The sequence below is a fragment of the Actinia tenebrosa genome, unplaced genomic scaffold (genome assembly GCF_029948245.1).
Source record: "Actinia tenebrosa isolate PJP-AT-01 unplaced genomic scaffold, QUT_ActTen_1.0 PGA_scaffold16__25_contigs__length_10494907, whole genome shotgun sequence".
Taxonomy (NCBI): Eukaryota; Metazoa; Cnidaria; class Anthozoa; order Actiniaria; family Actiniidae; genus Actinia; species Actinia tenebrosa.
The window spans coordinates 4872335-4894164 of record NW_028292576.1 but is presented as its reverse complement, the minus strand read 5'-3'; the positions used below and the strand labels follow the sequence as shown (position 1 = coordinate 4894164).

The window sequence follows — 21830 nt, the reverse complement described above, 5'->3', positions numbered from 1 at the left end:
GGCAATACCAACAAAGACCAGCTCGCTATCTTTTTTGTTTCTTAGAAGGCTGATAGTAATTCTTGAACTGAGGTTTGTTGATTTTGAAGTCCGGATGCGTCTGTGCATAGAGTTTAAAGGCGTAGTCTGTGTTTTCGAAGTTGTTATCCGCCTGCATCTTGTCTTGGTAGTTCTTATCCAGCCAATCCCTGTAAGCTTGTCTTTTTTCATTCCATGCCGCCACGTCCTTTTGATACTTCTCCAGCGCTAAGCCATGCCTCCTTCTTTCAGCTAGCATGTCTTTGCTTGGGTTACCATGTATTGCTCGATCCTATAGCTCTGGCACCATACTGAGCCCCAGTGAATGCTAAAACTGCAAATACTGCGCCTCCTATCATAGCCATTTATATGTTAGAAGGAATGCATTTTTCCGTTTGTAATTACTCCTTTACCATAATAGCTCCACCTACGGCAGCGGTCATTTTAGCAAAATTAGCAACGTCTTCTTTGAGCACTTTCTTACCTACCCAACCAATACCCGCAACAATGGAAGTAATAATAGCAGCCTCTTCAAAAGTTTTCAATAACGCGGTTGACACTATATTACAGGGTCAGAAGGCTCAGTTAGTTTTCTTAATGCAGGCATACCCCCTTGTAAGTAATCTCTTATTGTAAGAGCAAGTGCAAAGGAAACACTCATTTTTAAAATGTTAGCCAAGCTTTTACTGGGGTCAGCCGTAAGCTCTTCCCCAAAGAGCTTCGTACCAACCCAACCAATACCAGCAAGAATGGGGGCAATGACAATAGTACCACCTACGATTTTACGCATTATATTACAAAGCAAGAAGGCTTATTCCATTTCAGGAATCTTACTTTTCTTAGGGGGCTCCTGCGTCACATGCACGGCCTTTAATTCTACCTTTGGCTTTGCTGCCTGCCATTGAAAGTAAAGGCTGCCTGCGGCCAAGAAGACGCATAATGCGCCAATTACGTACCCTGGATTAATGAAGGATTCGCCTTCGTCCTCCGCTTTTTCTTCTTTTTGGCTTTGTTCTTCCTGTTCTTCTCGGCGAGCTTCTTCCCTGCAGCAACTCTGCCTGGAGATATAGCCTTGGTGATCTTCTGCTCTTCTTGGGGTTGCTCTGCGCTTGGTTCGGGTTCACTCATTTATACTAAGGACTTGAAGGACTTGACAAGTAACTTAGGAATGACTTAAGATGACCTGAGTAAGTACTTGGGAATGACTTAAGGACGACTTGACTAAGTACTTGAGGCGACCTGACTAAGTTCTTGAGGTGACTTGTTATCGACCTCGGCAAGTGCTGCCGTGAATACCCTTTCGACTTCTCTGTCCTTCTTAAAGTCCTTCCAAGTCCTTTCAAGTCGACGTGCTGAGCTACGTGAAGTGCCGCAGAGGCGACTGCCATTAACTTACCACACTTCATAGACAACCACCCACAGGTTATCTTAAGTTCTTGGGATATGACATAGTCATTTCTTATGTCCTTCTGTAGTTGCTCCACGTCGTCTATGGGCAGTGCAAGTCCAAGCAATTTAGTTGCCAACTTAATGGCGGAGTCTGCTACGGCGTCCGTGGTCTTACTTGCAAGGGCAGCCTCATACCTCTTATGGAACTTCTTAACTTCCTCTTCTGACAACTTATCAATTTGCTCATGGGTAAATTCCTTGCCTATCATTTCTTTACACTTCCCAGATGACATAAGGACGTTAAGTTGTTCCTTAAGGTTACTTTCGTCAATTTGCATAAGGGACTTCATCTATGAGCTGCTCAATCTCCATATATATATTAAAAATCACAGATTTTTACCTCGTACGGAAACCTCAAAGAGAAGATCATTTTGGAATGTTGGTGTGTTTTTAGATGCCGCATGTATTCGTGCAGCTTTTCCTTGGATATTTCACCGCCATAGTCTCTTAAGATGGTTTCCAGATCGCTTTTACTGGGCGTGTAGAAGACAACCAGGGAGCCTATGTCTTCCCTGAAGGGCTTAGAGACACTGGTAAGCTGCTGGGAGAGCAACCAAACGCTAATATTGTCATGCCTGCCGCTGAAAGCAAGCTTTACAAGCTCTGATGTGCGCCTTTTACGTCATCCCCACATGTCATCCAGTATGAGCAAAGTTTGCGTATCCTTAGGGAATTGCCTATGCCAAAACGTCAAATGCCCGGATAACTCATTGGGGTCTAAGATATCTACGAAGAAGTCGTCAACTTTTACGCCTATGACCGTCCAGGTTTTGTTGTTCACGTAGGTGGGGCAAAGGAGGACAATATAGTCAAATCGGTATCTAAAGGGTCCTAATAGCTGCTCCACTACGAATTGGGTCTTTCCGCAGCCGGTAGGTCCTACTATCAGCGCATTACAGGGCATATGTTCGGGGTTCATTATATTTATTTGTATATATGGAGCCCGCGGAGTCCGTTAGAAGCATGGTGGATATGTCCAGGAAAAAGTCAGAGCTGGTAGATGAGCAAAGGGAGGAAATTGACCGGTTAAGAGATCAAGTAAAGGAACTAAGTGACAAAATGCGCAGTTTGAAGAGCGCAAGGAGGGTTGGTGCGCTGATGACAATGGCTATGTGGGCTAAGGAGTCTGTCACAGACTTTATGAGGTATCCCATTTAAATTTCCTTGCGGAAATTTCTAACTCTTATTAAATTCTTATTATATAATGGAGTGCAACGATTGTGGAAAGGCTTTCAGCAGCAAGCAAATGTTAAATTATCATATTGAGGGGGCGGTGTGTAAGAAGTCAAAGGATCACGTTTGCAAGAACTGCACACGTCAATTCAGCACAAAACAAATGCTAAAGTACCATGAGGAAAACATGGTTTGTCTAAAAAATGTCTGCATTTACAGCGAGGAGGACAAGGGGGACGATTGGCCTAAAGAAAGGTGTCTTAGCAAGTATGACATGCAAGAGGTTGTCTGTTATGAACATGGGGATCGTGCGGAGCGCTGTTGCCTGCAGGAGACCAACAAGAGGTTAATACGGCGTAAAAAGAAGATAGATATGCGCTTTGCACCGTTTGACAAGGCTGAAGGAACGCGGTGGGAAAATAGGGGATACTGGGAAGCGGAGTGTGGCCGCTGCGGCTGTGTCAGAGATGGTCAACATATTTGGCAGTGCTTGTTCGTAAGCGTCGATCCAAGACGTTTAAAGAATACATGGAGCAAGTAATTGAGTGGCGTAGCAGCCATTAGGAAATATGGAAATTATTTCAGAAATATCTTTATTCTTATTAAGGATTTATTATTACCCTAAAAACTATTTTGAAAAGATCCTTATTCTTATTTATTATTTATTAAATGGTGGGAAACTATTTTAGGAATATCCTTATTCTTCTTAAATTCTTATTAAGGGGAAATAATAATATTAATAATTTTTTTGACTTCTTTTTTGTGGAATAATAAATAATAAATAAGAATAAAGAATTTCTTGAAATAGTTTTCAGGCATTTAATAAGGATCTAATAAGAATAAGAATATTTCTGAAATAGTTTCCGTGGTAATAATAAATCCTTAATAAGAATAAGAATATTTTCAAAATAGTTTCCGAGATATATGCTGACTCAAATCATCGCATTCTTTGTAGGATTTTACGTTTCCTCGAGCCTTCATGACACCTTCTTTATCTACGCAGCAGCATTCCTTGGGGGAATTCTAATAACCCTTTCAATATATGGACTGCTTATCATGCGAACCACCCGCGGAATGCGTCATGACGACCCCGAAAAGGGTTATCTTTGAGGTTAAAAAAAGATACGACTGCCCACATTGCGGCAGTACTTTCTTAGAGGAAGCCTTTGTGGGGTATTGGTGCGCAGCCGACCCAAAGGCTCAGAGGACGTTGTTAGACACTAACCATGCAAAGGACTCTCTGGCTCATACTTCACTACGTCAAATACCCACCTGCCATCCTTTTTACCATGGCTCATGACATGGGTAACCTCTTGCCCTTCGATGGCATACCTTATCTTATCAGGAGCCCAAAGTGTGTATATTCTTTCTTTATTCTTTAACACCAAACGTAATTCTTTATCTCGTAGATTTCCCCTACCGTCAGCTCCCTCCAGTGCGTTTGTATGAACTTTAACTCATTGAGATTGTCCTTATCCATTATATATTCTATGGAATTTTTTTATGATGAATGTCGAAAGTGTCCATGCTTTTGAACTTCTTGCAGCAGTATTTACAGGGCAGCCTAATCCCTTGGGAATACTCCGTGATACTCCTACAGATGTCGTCATAATCGTTGCTGATCATTACTTTGTACCCATTCCTTTTGTACTTGTTTAAGATCCTCCTTTGATCCTCAGATAACACCCCATTTCCTTTGGGTGTCTTCAGCTCCAAACAGAAACCATTGTATTTCTTATGAGCATTAAGAATTGTCAGATCTGGTTGTCCTTTTTGATATCCTTTCTGCCAACACTTTATGCGCTTGCCGTCGCTATCCTGCAGTTCTCCTAAGCCTGGCGTTATCAGCATCTCCGGGTAGTATCTTCGTATGTAATCCACTACCTTTTTATGGAGGTCAAACTCATTCTCGATTTTGAATACCAGCTTGTTGGGGCTGTCAAAGCGCCGCTCTACTTCGTACTTACCACTTTTACGCAGCGCGGGAAGGACTTCCTCAAATACCCATTCACGAAACTCTACAGCCTGAGGCAGTTTGGAACTAAAAATTAACGCGTAAAGACCATACTCGGATATGAACACGGAATGTGGTTGCGTAGTAAGGGAGCGGTGGTTTGAAGCCCCTTGTAGGTCAGACCATCTTTTCTGGTATTTCTCAGATACGTGTTCTCTAATTGCATCTCTGGGGCGCTCGTAACTCTACGCCAAAGCCACCTCCTTCGCTTTAAAGTACAGCTTGTCGCCTTGCACTATGCATTGCAGTTTCGTTTCATCTTTGCAGAAGTTGCGTAACATGGTATATTAGTCGAATATTTTATCTTTCCCGGATGAGTGAGCGCAGCGAACGAATCAATACGCAACGCTCTTTAGCTGATTCATTTCTACGCTTAACTGCGCGTCGCTAACCACGAAGATGTAGCAGTTTATTTTGTCGGCGTCGCCCGCAGCAGCATTCTTTGTGCGCTTGATCTCCAAAGTGATGCCGTCTTGGGTGTTGACCAACCGCAGACCCTGACCGTGCATGGTTTCGTCGTTGGTGGTGCGCATGTCGATCCATAACGCGTACTTATCCTTAAAGAACTCCTCAGGATTCACCTGGTCGCCAAATTTGCGCATTGCCTTCCTGTACACGTCTGCGGGCTTTATTCCCTGGGAGTAGACCTTGTTAGGTACTCCGTTGATATTGACCCCCACGTTAGTAATGCTGGGGTTATGGAAGGCTTCGCTGTTGCGCTTACCAGCCTCATAGGGCTTCGCAAACACCAGCATCAACCCCGTTAGGCTACGCCTGGGGAGGTTAATGCTTTGGTTAATGACCTCGTCCGTCTTTTCCAAGAAGCTAAATGTCTTGTACATCACTACGTGGTCGTAAAGGAATGCCTTTCCGGCGCTATATTCAGCACCCGCACTGCGTGCCAGTTCTTCGCTGTACACCGTCTCGTACTGGAGCTCTAAGTTGGTAACAGAATAGGGATCCACGGCCCCGCTAATTGCGGTGTCCATTCCCCCTAGGACGTTCGTAGTGTCCGCCAAGGCTACTTCAAACTGTAGTTCACTTAGTTGCCTGGGGTAGTACACACCATGGTTCGTAATCACTTCAAAGTGCAATGGTATGACATACTTGCTACCATAGGCCGTCTTTACCCTAGTAGCATCTGCTACTGCCGTTTCTCCGCTGGAGTCCGTGGGCTGCGTCTTAACGGGCTTGCGGACCTTACGCAGGACGAGGCTACCAATTCCTTGTTCTATCCTTTGCGCGCGGTCAAACGCAGTCAACCACAAATCTTTGTACGTGGTGTACAGATCGTACCTGTTCAAGTCCAAAAGGGATTTCCCGGCGAACTTGATTATCATTTTAGAGACTAAGTTGCGACCTGCGTTCTTAACGCAACACCTTTCATCCGCGGTGCTGGGCTGCACCGTTAGGTCAAACCTTAGAGCCAAGGTGCCAGGAACCAATACTAGGTTATCCGTTAGGCGGGGTACGCCTACGTACAAGGTTTCTCCTGGCTTAGCGCTGCTGGGGATAAAGGTTACCCTATGAAAGGTTCTTTCTGCCTTTAGGCCACCAACCTGCTTAGGTAATACGTTGGGGTTTAACTTTGAGCTTATCATATATAATGGAAGTAGAAGGAACGGATTTTGACCCCCTTACCGAAGAAGGCAAGTGGACATAAACGACGAAGAATTTGACGCATGGACTAAGGGCGCGGAGACCGACCCCCTAATTTACGACGCGGCTTTGCAATATTCACGCGGCGATGGATGGAGAAACTTCAAGGCCGCCCTGAAACGCAAGTGGCAATCAAAGAACCGCGGCAGGCCCGTCCCTGAGTATTTGGAACTTCGAAATATGAACGAGCAGGAAGCCCCCGCGCGGGAAACCGTAGAGTGGACAACGCAAGAGCTAAGGCAACGCTATCCCGACGACGTAAGGCTCACAGAGCGCGGAAACAAAGTTCTCATAAGCGTCAGAGACATGAGGCATGCCGGGGCCAACCGTTGGACCAAACCACAAGTCCTCTTCGATGATACTGGCTCAGTCAAGGTCAACGTGGAGAGATTAAGGGGTTTCCGAGAGGCCACCCGGAGTGCGTTAGAAAGGTTGGAAACCTTAAACGAAAGGGTCGCGCTAGAAAGGCGCGCCGAGGGGCTATAAGAAACGTTGGGAGAAAGGGAAGCAGATTATATGAGACAAAACCGACTACTTCTCGATGCTCAAAAGAGAGAACTTGACGACAAAAATGAGCAAATAATAGAAATGAGAGAATAAAGAGACAATGCCCTACGCGAAAGAGACCAAACCGAAAAGGCCTTCGATCTTGCCCTGCAAGACCTGGACATGAGCAAGGAAGAAGCCAAAATCTTGCATGTCACCATAGCCGGCTCTTTGGAGGAACGGCGGCAGTTGGTTGCCGAAATCAACACCAAAGAAGAGCAAATCAGACAAATGAGCCAGGCCATCGAAGACTTGGAGGGGCAAATAGAGCAGCAACAGGAAATAATTAATGACCAGACTCGTCCCGAAGAGGAAAGGGAGGCAGCCCAAAGGGAAGTAGAAACCCTTCAGGTAAGAGTTGCGGAATTGCGAGCGCAAAAAGACAACCTGGAGCGGAAGCTGGGGCTTACCACCAAGAAAAAGATAAAAAGGGCCCTGGTAAAGTATGGCATTACTCTTGCATTTGCAGTCGCTATTTCAAGCGTAGTAGGATATATCCTATACGCGCTTAAGGCTACGGGTAGCGGTGTAAGCAAGTTAGGCAAAGGACTAACGGATTTGGGAAAAAAGGTGGCAGCCGGTTTGCCCGGGCTATTGGGTTCTGTCGTTTCCTTGGCACTTAGGGCCGGCGGAGAACTATTCAAGTTCGTGGGGAATAACATCTGGATCTTGGTAGTAGCTATCGGGATGGTCCTCCTGAAGGAGATGAAGGGTTGATCTTGTCCTTCTCATCAGTCGCCCCTGGTGTCTTGCTTTGGGGATAATGAAAGACAGTATTAGCACCACCCTGGTAATTCGGAACTAGCGGCAACACACTCATGGTAGAAATGAGTTTATGACTCCAGACTGCAACAGCGGGCCTGCGACCTATGCGATTTATCCCAAACTTACCGTCATCAGAAGTGACTTGCAACTAGTATATTTACAATTGGCTAGCATATGAAAAGTCACTGGCGTTAGGTCTTCAGAGCACCTTGTGTAGGGCTCCATCGAAAAATGGGTAACTTTCCTGGTGTTCGTTGAAGTTCGATAAGGAAGCAGGGGCTTATTATTCTCGTCAATAAGTCTAAACCCCACATTTGCATGCGTATTTGCGTTAATGCTAATAGTGCAAATGACCAACGCAGTGCCCCCAACTTCAACCCACATTCCAACGTCATGCCAAGCAACATCGTCATATCCCTCTTCATCTACGCGATGGACGTAACGCGTTTCCCTTACGTACGGATTCATATATTTCAAGGATCAAAGATCCTCCTAGAGTCTAACCACCGTCAAAGTGCTAATGGTCATGTGATTATAGATAGTATTCCTTTGATTTTCTATGCTATTTATGCAAACGCTCCCGGTGTCATCTACACGTATTTGCAGCCTTACCTTCCCATGGCAGTCGGCAACTAGGTGAAAAGTCCAAACGGAAAGATTCTCAGCGCTATTCGTTGGCGGCTCTACTGAGAAATGCGTAGGCTCTCTGTTGTTCGTCTTTGCGCGCATGGGCTGTAATACTCCATTTTCATCACAAAAGCGAAATCCTATGTTCGCATTACTAACGGCCCCCAAAGAAAGACTGCATATTATCAGCTTCTTTCCTGAGTAGTTCAGGTCTACAGACATTCCTGTGACATCAACCCAAGCTGCTTGGGTGTATTTTTTCTCGCCTGTGTAAGTCGTATAGACACAATCTACTCCAGCTACGTAGGGGTTGTTCATCGCCATATATAATAACTCAGACCAATGCTTGCGGCTGCTAGGCCGGCTTTTAGTAAGTTATGGTCATATTCCTCAGTTATGGTTGGTAACGTTGGAACATGCTTTGGCTTGGACACAGGCTTGTCAACATGTTCTTTTTTCGGCGGGGATACAAAGTGTGGAATCGCTCCAAAAGTATCTGACTTTATATCGTTTACGCCAAACTCCATTTCCTTAGTAGCCTTTTGAAGCTTGTTGTTGTATCCCACCACGGAATTTGTATTTATAACCAAATTGCTTGGCATCAACAAACAACCTGGCGATAAAGCGTAATCTAAACGCACATTAGAATCCTGTATTGCTTTTTGGTACCTTTGCACTGACTTGGATATGTCATTTTCTATTATTGCGGACTCAAATAAAGTTAGGAATTCCTGTTGCGTTTCCTGTGAAGCACCTTGGGATCAAACAATGGGGCTGCGGGTATTTACCTGCGCTCCTAAGATGCAGTACACAAATGCCTCTCCGCTGCGGCTAATTCGAGCTAGGTTTCTTAGGCCTTTTCCTTTTAATAATACGAATGGATCCCATGAACTTGGGTAAATCGTTTTCACTTCATCAATGAGATTAAGGTCTTGCCTATTACCGCCTAAGTCTGCAAACTCCAACGTACCTGGGTATCTTTGATGATACATGTCTGCAGTACGTATCCCATCTGGATGATAAAGATAAATAATACCTAAATCATTCGTGGCGCCCTCTCGATAACGAAAGTCTCTCCTTTGCGGCTTAAACTCATTCACTAGCTTTTCTAAGCCAGCGGAATCGTAGTGGTTATTCATTCTATCAAAAGACTTATCCCCCGGCAATGGTACGTTAAGCTCCTTTAATAGACGACGCATAGTAAACGCCACATGGAACCTTAGAAAAGCAGTGTCAAACATGTCCACCGCAACTCCACATCCCTTCGTAGCTGCCCAAACTACGAAGTTAAGCTGCTGCGTCCAATATCTAAAGTTAGGTCCCTTTAGCCACTCACTGTCTTCTTTCCCGGAAGTGTGCGTAATATTGAAATCCTTAAAGATATTCCTTACTATTACGTCAAACGTTTGCTTGCCCACTGAAATTTTCAAATGTGTCACTATTTTATCAAAGACGTTTACACCACCTTCAGCATCGTAATTTGGGTAATCCTGATTAGTTACTAATAGATTCTTTGGAAAATTGGGCTGTTTGCTTACCTTTCGCCTTTCTTTATGCTCGGGTACCTTCTTCGTTATATTTGGACTCAAGTCGGCATTGCTGTACATTCTGGAGCCGTTAAAGTAAACGCCATCGGGTCTTCTTTCGAACTTACTAGGGTCTGCATGTGGAAACATCTTCCTAAATGCTCTCCAATTCCAGTAGTCCCGATTATCATGATGTGGCTGCTCCTCAATGTCATTCCCAAAAGCGTCGTACATTAGTATATATAATGGATGTTACACCATCGGCACCTAAGATTTACCCAGATATTCCAAACTACCATACTGATGCAGAGAATTTCAGACTTAACAAAGCGAACTTAATACTGGATTACTTGGAAGGGCAGACAAAACACTACGAAAAAGTTAGAAAAAAGTACTTCAGGGCTCGTAGCACGCTACATAAGATTGCGATAACTTCAGGATCCATATCCGTAGTGTTAACGGGCTCCGGTGTCGCTACTTCGCTTACCGGACCCGGAGTAATCGTAGGAGTTTCTTTGGACGGCGTTGGGGCAGCCTGCGGCATTATTTCTGCTGTTGCTACGGGTATTATGAAAAAGCTATCCACGAAATTATCAAAACACGACACGACAGTAGCTTTGTCTAGGGCTAAAATAAATACTATTACCAACCTTGTCTCAAAGGCTTTGCGTGACAGAAAGATAGACGACGTAGAATTCTCGATTATCTTAGCTGAAGAGGAAAAGTACGAGAAACTAAAGTCGGACATAAGAAACAAAAAAACAGTCGTAAAAGATCTTTCCGAGGAATCTCGCAAAAAGATCTACCAAGAAGCAAAAGAGGAGCTCCAAAGAAAGCTCGCTCAATAAATATTTGCTTTGAAAAAAGCGAGACAGGATTTCATTTGCATATTGAACGACAGTCTGGAAATTATGCGTAATCAAATGCCTGAAGCTATCAATGACGGCAGCACTGTAAGATATGGTCAGCGGTAACATAGTTCGCCATGCGCAAGAACGTAACAAGAACGTAACAAGAACGTAGCAAGGACGTTAGAGGATCTAAAGTCATTATTGTAGGCCAAACTTGAGGTAAATTCCGGTTTTCTTACGTTCAGATTTGTAAGTCTTATGTTAAGAATATAACTTTCTCGTTGTAGAACCGTACAATAGCGTATAAACCATACAAAGGTCATAAACTGTACAAAGTCTTCAATGACGAGATGTAATGAGAGTCGTTACGAATTAAATGAAAACAGAGTTACGCGTGTCTAAGTCTGGTCCCTACATCAAGTTCTCAAGTCGTCCAAAGTTAAGGTAAAAGGCAAATGAAAAACTAGTGATAAAGAGCTGAAAATTGTTACGTTACGACGAATGGAAATTACTGAGTTGACATGTCAACTGAAACAAACGAAGATGAGTCTGAAAACCCGATAAGCGAAGTATGTGTAAATGTTAACGCTAGCATATCAAAAATTAATGTCAATGTTTATGGTTCGCCGACTACTACTGGAATTTCAGGAAGTTATGAATTCCCTGCTATGGCAATTTCAACATGTAATGTTCCTGTTAATGGTTTGTCAAGAGCCGAAGGTCGACCGCTTAATGTTTATGTTTGTTCAGAGACCACAGGAACTCCATCTAGCGAATCTCACCCGTCGACCACAGGAATACCGTCAACCGATGTTCATTGGTGTACCACAGGAATCCCATCACACAGTTTCTACGAATCAACAGGAAATTCATGGAACAATCTTCATGGGCCGTTGAACACAGGGATTCCAATTAATGTTCATGATATTTATGGATTATCAAAGACACTTATGCTACCACCAAGACTGAGGACTACGAACATACCGTATGACGACGTGGAAGGAGTACTTTCAGAGAAACTGACAAGCTTCAAAAGATCCTATAGTAGTTACAAAGGACACTTGACAAAAAGTTAAAACGAAATCGACCGAGCAATTAAACTATCAGACAAACACTTAGTTGAAGAAAAGAGGAACACAATGGAATCTACCTTCAAAGAACTGACAAGGATTTATGACAAAATGATGCAGCTAATGGATTTGCACGAAAGAGAGACCTTCACCAAAGAACACAGCAACGAGATTCAACGGAGAGGTGCGTGTTTACTGAAGTGTGGACAGTGGCTGACGACTGTTAATGACCAAGCTTCGAAAGCTACCGTGCCAGCCGCGACAAGAGATTTAACAACGACGACGGTAGTTTCATCCCCTCACATGTTTAAACACTTCGCTTCCGTCAATTTAACCGAAGAAGGCGACAGATGGAGCCGCAAGTCTTACAGTAGAATGTCGTCAAAGTCCTGTCGATCTTCAACACGCAGTCGCGCATCTACAAAGGCTAAGTTGGAGAAGGCACGTCTACGATTGCAGCGGCTGGATGAGAGGAAGGAGCTAGAGAAGAAACTAGAAGAACACCGACTTCGAACAGAAATCGAAGAGGCTGAGGTAGACATGCTGGTGGTGGACGAAATAGATAGTGATGGATCGCAAAACGAATTTCTCGACCTACCAATACAAAGTGACGGTGAGAAAATAGTCAAAATACTCGATTATCTCGAAGAATGTTCTCAGTCATCTAAAGTTCAACATTGATGTGAGCCCTGACGTAAAACACGTAGATGTAAGGCTCGAAGTTGAGCATATGGACGTAAAGCCCGAAGTTAAGCACGTGGATGTAAGCCCCAAAGTTAAGTACGCGGATGTAAAGCGCGAGGTTGAGCACGTGAATGTAAACCCCGAAGTTAAGTACGTGGATGTGAAACCCGTAGTTAAGCACGTAGACGTAAAGACCGAAGTTAAGTTCGGGGATGTAAGCCCCGAAGTTAAGCACGAGGATGTAAACCCCGAAGTTAAGCACGTGGATATGAACCCCGAAGGTAAGCACGTGGATGTAAAGCCTAAAGTTCAACACGCGAATGTAAAGTCTGAAGCTAAGTACGTTGACGTAAACCCTGAAATTAAGCGCGTAGATGTGAAACCTGAGGTAAAGCACGTGGAAGTGAAGCCTGAAGCTAAACACGTTGATGTAAACCCCAAAGTTAAGTTAGAAGATGTAGAGCGAGAAGTTAATGAGTCGCACGTGTATAGCGAAGACGGCGATCAATCCTTTAGATCAGATGAGAGTCACAAAGGCCAAGTGTTCAGCAATGAAACTGATTATGATTTTCTTCAAGATCGAACAGACGGCGACATTCGGTCGGCACACACCACGAACACTTCTACAGTTTTTAACGTTCTACGAAAACAACAAGAGACAATGGATGAAGTTGTCAGGACATTGAGCATGCCCAAGAGAGGATACATGTCATTCGATGGAGATCCACTGATGTTCCCATTGTTCATCAAAAACTTTGAGATAAACATCGAAGGAAGAGAGACACATGACAGTGATCGACCAAGCTACTTAATTCAATTCTGCAAGGGCAAAGCTAGAGAATCGATTGAACATTGTGTGATGATGCCAGCAAGTGAAGGTTACTGTAAAGCAAAGGATATCTTAAAGAAGAACTTTGGTCGAACTCATGTTGTATCGAAAGCATTTCTAGACAAAGTCGTTAAAGGATCATGCATCAAAATAACGGAAAGTGAAAGGTTATCACAGCTCTCTCGCGATATGGAGACCTGTCTACTGGGATCGAGTGGGCTCGGACTCGAATCAAGCTTGAATTCTTTGGACACTCTAGGAAAGGTCGTAAATCGTCTACCAATTACGTGGAAGGCAAAGTGGGCTGAAAAGGCCAGTCAAATTTATGATCAAGGACTAACTCCCACGTTTTTACATCTAGCGACGTTCATCGAGCAACGAGCTACCGTAGCAAACACTTACTTTGGTCAATTGATTCAAGATAACAGAGCTGACAGAGACGTGAAGATAAAAACTAGAGCCTATGGTGGTCCAGCTGCTAAGGTGACTACGCTCGCTACGACGTCAAACAAGAATTACTCCGAAGAAAAGGCCTCACAAATCAAAACCTTGCGACCCCACTGTCCTCTATGCGACAAGGAACATTATCTCGATCAGTGTGAAAGTTTTTGTGAAAAGACGGGAAAGCAACGTATGGACGTGACGTCGGAACGGGAACTCTGTCGGAAGTGTCTTAAAGGGGGTCACGTAGCGAAGAACTGCAGAAAAACGAGAGCATGCAACGAAGGAGGATGTAAAGGTAACCATCACCCTTTACTTCACACAGCTCTGGTGAATGAACAACGACCACGTAGTCAACCAAGCCTTTCTAGTGATAAAATAGTAACACGTGTAGAAAGAAAGAGTGAGACGGACAACAGTTCTGCAACAACCAAGTCACCAAGCACGGTTCACTCTAGGACTGCGAATGTAGCCCACAATAACGCATTAAGGACTGACTCACGTCTGGTGAGTTTGAAGGTTATCCCTGTTAAAGTAAAGGCTCCCGACGGCGATCGAGAGGTAGAAACGTATGCTTTCTTGGACGACGGATCCGATACGTCAATGTGCCTGCAAAGTCTTGCTGATGATCTTGGAATAAAAGGAGAGCCGGTGCGGTTCATTCTGTCTACTATGACGGGTGATCAAGAAAACAACGGAAGACAGCTAAGTTTAGACGTCACTGGAGTGTCAACTGAAAAGGGTGTACGAATAACGAACGTCTGGACGACCAACCGACTGCCTATCACTGAAGAGAACGTTGTTGTCAAACAGGATGTCAGTGAGATGAATCACATGAAGGACATTGACTTGCCAGAGTTAATATACAAGAAGATAACATTGCTAATCGGTAGTGACGTGCCCGAAGCGTTATGTCCTTTGGAAGTTAGAAGTGGAAAGAAGCGAGAGCCCTTTGCACTTCGAACGTTATTAGGATGGACGGTGACTGGACCATTGAGAAAGGGAAGCAGGCAAAGAGCAAGTATGAACTACATCCATGTTGATCAATCGATAGGATGTAATGAATCGGAACCAGTCTTAACGAACATACACGACGACTTTGTGCGCATGTATAATTCCGAGTTCTCTGAATGCACTGCGGAAGTTCGAGAGTGCCTCTCAGTAAAAGACCAACGTGCCAAGAAGATAATGGACAAAACGGTAGAATTCGTTAATGGACACTACCAAATAGGATTGCCGTGGAAGTACGAGCGACCACAGTTATCAGACAACAAGTCAATGGCAGAAACACGACTCATGTTACTAAAGAAACGTCTTTTAAAAGACCACAAGCTGTTAACGAAATATACGGAAACCATGGAACAGTATATATCGCGAGGTCACGCAGAGAAAGTGCAAGCAAGCGATCACAAGGAACAAAGTAACCGAACACGTCCCCGGTGGTACCTACCTCACCATCCCGTGATGCACCAACAAAAGCCCGAAAAGGTCAGAGTTGTATATGATTGTGCGGCATCTTACAACGGAACATCGTTAAACGAGCAGCTGCTGCAAGGTCCGGATAATACGAACTCGTTGGTTGGAGTGTTACTACGTTTCCGAAAGGAACGTGTGGCATTCTTATCAGACGTCGAGCAGATGTTTCATCAAGTTTATGTACAACCAAGTGACCGGAACGCGTTGCGTTTCTTATGGTGGCCAAATGGAGATCTTCAAGGCGAGCCTGAGGAGCATAACATGAACGTTCACTTGTTTGGGGCGACGTCGTCACCAAGCGTCTGCTCTTACGCACTCCGCAAGGCAGCGGAAGATAGTAGAGAAGAATACAGTGTCCAGACGATCGAAACAATCAACAACAGCTTTTACGTGGATGACTGCCTCAAATCGGTTGCAAATGTAAATGAAGCAATTTCACTTGTCAAAGAACTTACCTCTTTACTAGCAAAACGAGGTTTTAGGCTCACCAAGTGGGTTTCCAATGAAAGAGAAGTTCTATCAGCAGTACCGTCTATGGAAAGAGCAAGGTCAGTCAGTCTCGATATGGAAAAGTTGCCTGTCGAAAGAGCTTTAGGCGTTCAATGGGACGTTGAAAGAGACATGCTAGGATTCCGTCAAGGAAAGGAAACGAGCAGCACAAGAAGAGGTACCTTGTCATTCGTCGCATCTATTTACGACCCGCTAGGTTTAGCGGCACCATTTGTTCTCCCCGCGAAGATGATGTTACAACAGCTGTGTCGCCTCAATCACGACTGGGATGCAAGCCTATCAGAAGGATGTCTTAAGAAGTGGGCAGAAATCAAGAAAACGGTCGAGAAACTGATGGAAGTACAAATTCCACGCTGTTACAAGTCACCAATCTTGAAAGAGATACGAAGTGCAGAACTACATCACTTTGCCGACGCTTCTGCAGAAGGTTATGGCACAGCGTCGTATATCCGCTTGGTCGACATCGAAGACAATGTTCATTGTACCCTGATCATGGGAAAGTCAAGAGTGGCTCCCTTAAAAACAATAACTATACCAAGACTAGAATTGTCAGCGGCGACCCTGGCAGTAAAGGTCAACAAGCAGATACGCCAAGAGCTACAAATGCCAATACACCGTGTTGTATTTTGGACAGACTCTGTTATCGTTATCGGATATATTCGAAATGTGTCCAAGTGTTTTCATACATTTGTAGCTAACAGGCTACAAATAATCCACGATGCATCTTCTCCAGAACAATGGCGTCATGTACCGACGGAAAGTAACCCTGCTGATCTCTCTTCAAGAGGCATTAAAGTCAACGACGAAAAGGAGATGTGCAAATGGTTCAATGGTCCAGAGTTTTTACAAAGGGAAGAAGATTACTGGCCGTCATCACCAGACAACGAGCAAGAGATAGGAGACGAGGATGCTGAAGTAAAGGGAAGCAAAGCAGAAATGTACGCTCAAGTCAAAGCGAATGTTGATGTCAAGAATGTTACCACTTCCTTAGATGAGCTTTTGCATCGTTGGTCAAGTTTGTACCGACTATGTAAAATGGTTGCATGGCTCCTACGCTACAAACGATATCTGATGTGGCACTTCAACAAGACAAAACATCCTGCAGTATCTTCAGAACCATTAAAGGTGAATGAAATGTCGGAAGCAGAAGTTGAGGTGATCAAGCTAGTGCAGAAAGAGGCCTTTCCATCAGCACCAACCAAGATGCGTACTAAACATGGAGCAAAGATCGTACATGATCGTCTTCAAAACCTGAGCCCGATTACAGAGAATGGAGTCTTACGAGTAGGTGGTCGTTTGACAAACGCTCCACTAGACGAAACCCACAAGCACCAAGCTATATTACCCTCTAGTCATCATGTGACGAGTATGATTATCAGACATTACCACAAGCATAATGGCCACACTGGTCGTAACCAAACGTTGGCGGCGATACGGAAGAAGTTTTGGATAATAAAGGGACCATCTACTGTCCGGCGAGTTTTGAACTCATGTGTACCGTGCCGTCGTCAAAGTCAGCAAACTCCAACACAGATAATGGCACCGTTGCCAAAAGCTCGAGTGACCCCTGGTAGACCGCCATTTACATCAACCGGTGTAGATTACTTCGGTCCATTACACGTCAAATACAGACGCGGGACTGCTAAGCGGTATGGATGTATCTTTACCTGTTTGAGTGTACGCGCTGTGCACATAGAAGTTTCCTCCGATCTGACGTCGGACTCATTCATCCAAGCAGTATGCAGATTTGTTAGCAGACGAGGCGCACCTATTGAACTGTACAGTCACAACGGGAGCAGCTTCCGAGGAGCCGAGTCGGAGATCAAAGAAGCCCTGAAACAATGGAACCAAGAGAAGATACGCGAAAGATTGAGAGAGAAAGAAATCCAATGGTATTTCAACGCACCATCCGCTAGTCATACTGGAGGCGTTTGGGAACGGATGATCCGTTCAACCAGAAGAATTCTTAGAGCCACAGTCGGAAATCAACTACTTGATGACGAAACGCTGTCGACGACATTGTGTGAAGTCGAGAAGATCATAAACGATCACCCGCTAACAGCCGTCTCAAATGACCCTAAGGACATGGAGGTATTGACGCCAAACAGCCTTTTGCTTCTCAGACCGAACTCATGTGCTACGCCATGCCCGAACGACGATAACATCGCGGCAAGGGAAAGATGGAAGCTGGCCCAAAGTTTAGCAGATTCGTTTTGGAAGCGCTGGGTAGCCGAATACCTTCCAACGCTGCAGGAAAGGCAGAAATGGCTCAAGAAACAGAAGAACGTGTTGAAAGGTGATCTGGTAATGATCAAAGACGACAGCCTTCAACGAGGACAATGGCCCCTAGGACGCATTATGGAGACATATCCTGATAACCTAGGAGTAGTACAAAGAGTTTTGGTGCATACCGCCAAAGGAAGCTACGAAAGAGATATCAGGAAGCTGAGCCTATTGGAACGACAGGAGGATTCTGATGATACCCCATGAAATAACAAGCGTGAATACACGTACTAGCAACAAAGAAAAAATTAAGATAGTTAAGTTACTGTTATATAAGTATCATAAGTACCGGGTTTTTTTTGGTAAGGTAAAAAGGGTCAATGCCCTTTTGGGGGGCGGTGTAAGATATGGTCAGCGGTAACATAGTTCGCCATGCGCAAGAACGTAACAAGAACGTAACAAGAACGTAACAAGAACGTAGCAAGGACGTTAGAGGATTTAAAGTCATTATTGTAGGCCAAACTTGAGGTAAATTCCGGTTTTCTTACGTTCAGATTTGTAAGTCTTATGTTAAGAATATAACTTTCTCGTTGTAGAACCGTACAATAGCGTATAAACCATACAAAGGTCATAAACTGTACAAAGTCTTCAATGACGAGATGTAATGAGAGTCGTTACGAATTAAATGAAAACAGAGTTACGCGTGTCTAAGTCTGGTCCCTACAAGCACATTCCTGAGCGCCGTAACAACGAAGCCTTCAAAACGTAAATATCAAATCTACTTTCAAACTCGCTTGTTGTTAAGGCGAAGGAGTATGATCGGAATGTTGTCTATTGTCTTACACGTGAACAACTCATTATTCTTTCTCGGTACGCCACTTCCGCCACGTGAAAGTAAAAACCCTATAGAAATAGAAACCACGGTCAAAGCTCGCAGCTGTTATCATGACATAATAGATTATGTCGGTCGCCTTGGAATCCATCCCAACAGGGGGTGGTTGGGGTCTATTTTGTAAAATATTTCGTAAATTACGTCGGGGTAATAAGGAATATCCTTATCCAGCCGACAAAACATCCACTCAGCTCTTCTCATAGTATCTTCAGAAACCTCGGGAATAGAGTCACCGGTAATTTCAGACAAAAGATAGGGAATACCTTTGTAATATTTTCCTAGCTTTATTTTTTCAATGTCTTCCTTAAGCTTTGCGGGGTTGGTTCTTTTAAGTTAAGCGCAATCATTTCCATTACTTCGTTGTCAAGGTACGCGAGGCGATAACCTTGGATGTGACTCATCCACTCCCTAAAGTATTTCATTCTCTTATAAGGTGTTTCCTTACGACCTCCATTGGCGTAATATTGCTCTCTGGTGGCATTTGGTACGGCATTTGTGATATTTTTATCACACTCGTAACACTGTGCTGAAGTATCTTCTTCTATTCGCATTTTTTTACCACAACAAATATACTTTTTTGGCTTAGTGGGTTTAAAGCGGGGCTTAAGACATTTCACACAAAAGTCGTAAATTGGACTGAATTATTTACATTCGTGCATAGTATATAGGACAAATATCTTAACTTAGTACTGCGGGGCACCGATAAAACCCGTAGAGAGCTTTGCGAATCGAATTACGCAGGCAATACCCAGAAAGACCTTACGGGTAATACCCATGGCCGACGCACGTACGTGAGGACGGGTAATACCCGCATAATCCCCGGGGGTGACCGCGAGTCCCCCTTACTGCTGCTTAACCAGCTTACAGATTTTGTTCTCGAAATAAACTTATTTTGATTTATTTTTTTAAAATTTTAATTATTTTATTTTTAAAAGACGGCAAATACACTAATACTCGCAGTAAACAAGAACAAGCTGAGAAGTAGATGAGAAGGGAAAGAAGAAGGGAAGAAGGAGAAGAAGAAGAAGAACAACAACAACAACAACAAGAAGTAAAATGAGAAGAACAAAAAAATAAGATCAAAAACAAGAGAAGAATTTCATTAAGATCATGGAAGAATTTCTAAGAAACGAAAGCCAGAATGCGAACTTCAAAATGATTATAACAAGAAGATGCATGAAGTAGAAAAAGCAGAAGAATCGGGATAAGGAAACCAGAAGAACTAACATACTAACGTCTGAAGGTTAACAAAATAAACAAAGGAAAGATATTGGACTAAAATGTACTTGGCCAATTAAACTGTTAATATCGTAAAAATATTGGAAGTCGTTCGTGAACTGAGATATTTACTTACTTTGTTCTTCATTGCCATCCCATGCCACTGAGAGAAGTTGTTTAACCGAGAGAATGAGTAACTGAACGGGATCTTCCTAAGATGTCACCTGCCTCCAATATTATCATGCTGTTATCTTCTTTCATCTGTCCAAAATCCAAGCGAATGATTGGCAAAAATCGATCACGTGATTTTGCTTTATTTGGGGATAACACATAAAAATTGTGTGTTATTGGAAGATTTAATAATTTAAGAGATGGAAATATCTTAAGAATGATCAGGAATCATAAATACAATCAAGCACGAAAAGACAAATTAATTGGAGTGTGTCGGTTTCATGGACATTTTAGGTCCTTATTGCGCAAAGTTTTGAATTCCGAAAAATTATTTTGGACGTAGTTGAGCATGCTTTAAGGATTGAAATCTTTTATGCTGTTAATATGTTCAATTCTTTTCACCCCAGAAAGGGATTTAGTGCAAGGGGTCCATACGTTAATTCACACAGTATCTCCAGTTTTGCATAAAAGATGAAAAACTATTGTATCCATTCACACTTTAAGCTGAAGTGCTTTGCGTTCCGCAACTAGGACTCATGGGAAAAAATAGAGCTAATTGAGGGACAAGAGTAAGTACTACTTATAACATATACATTTAATAACTGAATAAGAAATACTAAAATTAATGTTTGAGCTTAATTCAAATTTCTCATATCCAAAACTACGTTCAGCAGGGGACATCGTTATAGCGACATTTAGAATAGCTTTTCTTTTCTCATGCAAAACTGGGGACGCTGTGTGAACGTCAGTATATAGATATAATATTTGAGGCAGGTGACATCTTAAGATCATTGTTGCCGATTCCTTCACATGATACATTTAACGTTGACAGAACTAGAACCTGGAAGACGTACTTTTGTATCCATTTATACTTCAAGCTGGGGTGCTTTGCGCTCGTAGTTTTCCACTGCTCATCCCTACTGGTGATTAGATTGTCTTAATTTTGTCTGCCAAATTTGGAGAAAATCTATCAAGTAGTTGCGCGGCAAAAAAGGCCGAAGACCAAATCATAAAAATAGGGCAATCGAAATATTTTCTTCAAATTCGGCAGACAGAATTATGACAACCTCAGTATTTACCAAGAATCTGGAGTTTCATGGGTCGATTTTTAAGCGAACGGGAGGACAATATTGTGAATACTTAGATTAGCAACATGTAAATTACCCTTAGCTAATTGGGTTTTCTGTAATCCATCCAGTCACAGTCCATGGTGCCTCATCGCCGCTTACTTAGCTGGAATGGACATAACATGGCGAACTCAACTCAAATTGAATCGGAATTTAATAGCTTGTTAGGTTAATTTTTCGGAGGGAGGAAAGTAAGAGAAACCCTCGAATCAAAGGAGATACTTAACATGAAACTCTAATCGGCCAGGTGTTTTAATTTTAAGTAAGGAAAGATACTTACACAAGGGCATGTTAAAGTGGCACCGATAAACATTACTGTTTAATGCCCTTGACCCCTGAAAAAACAAAAAAAACATTATAATCACACACACACACACACACACACACACACACACACAAACACCCACACCCACACCCACACCCACACACACACACACACACACACACACACAAAACAACAACAACAACAACAAACAAACCAGCTCAGATAGGCGTGCCATAGTAATATACAGAATAGGGGTTCTGCGACGGGTGGATCAGGGTGGATCGTGGATCAACCCT

At 43.4% G+C, this 21830-nt stretch overlaps 1 protein-coding gene across 1 annotated transcript; it reads left to right on the top strand.

Moving 5' to 3' along the window:
* The first annotated feature begins 12428 nt into the window (after positions 1-12428).
* LOC148910632 (uncharacterized) lies at positions 12429-18128 on the top strand. The gene has a single exon (XM_089031041.1). It carries the CDS (start codon positions 12429-12431, stop codon positions 18126-18128), a length of 5700 nt encoding a protein of 1899 aa, XP_088887167.1.
* The last annotated feature ends 3702 nt before the right edge of the window (positions 18129-21830 follow it).

Coding starts and splice junctions, on each gene's coding strand:
- LOC148910632 (XM_089031041.1), top strand. CDS start 12,429: ATGGACGTAAAGCCCGAAGTTAAGCACGTGGATGTAAGCCCCAAAGTT.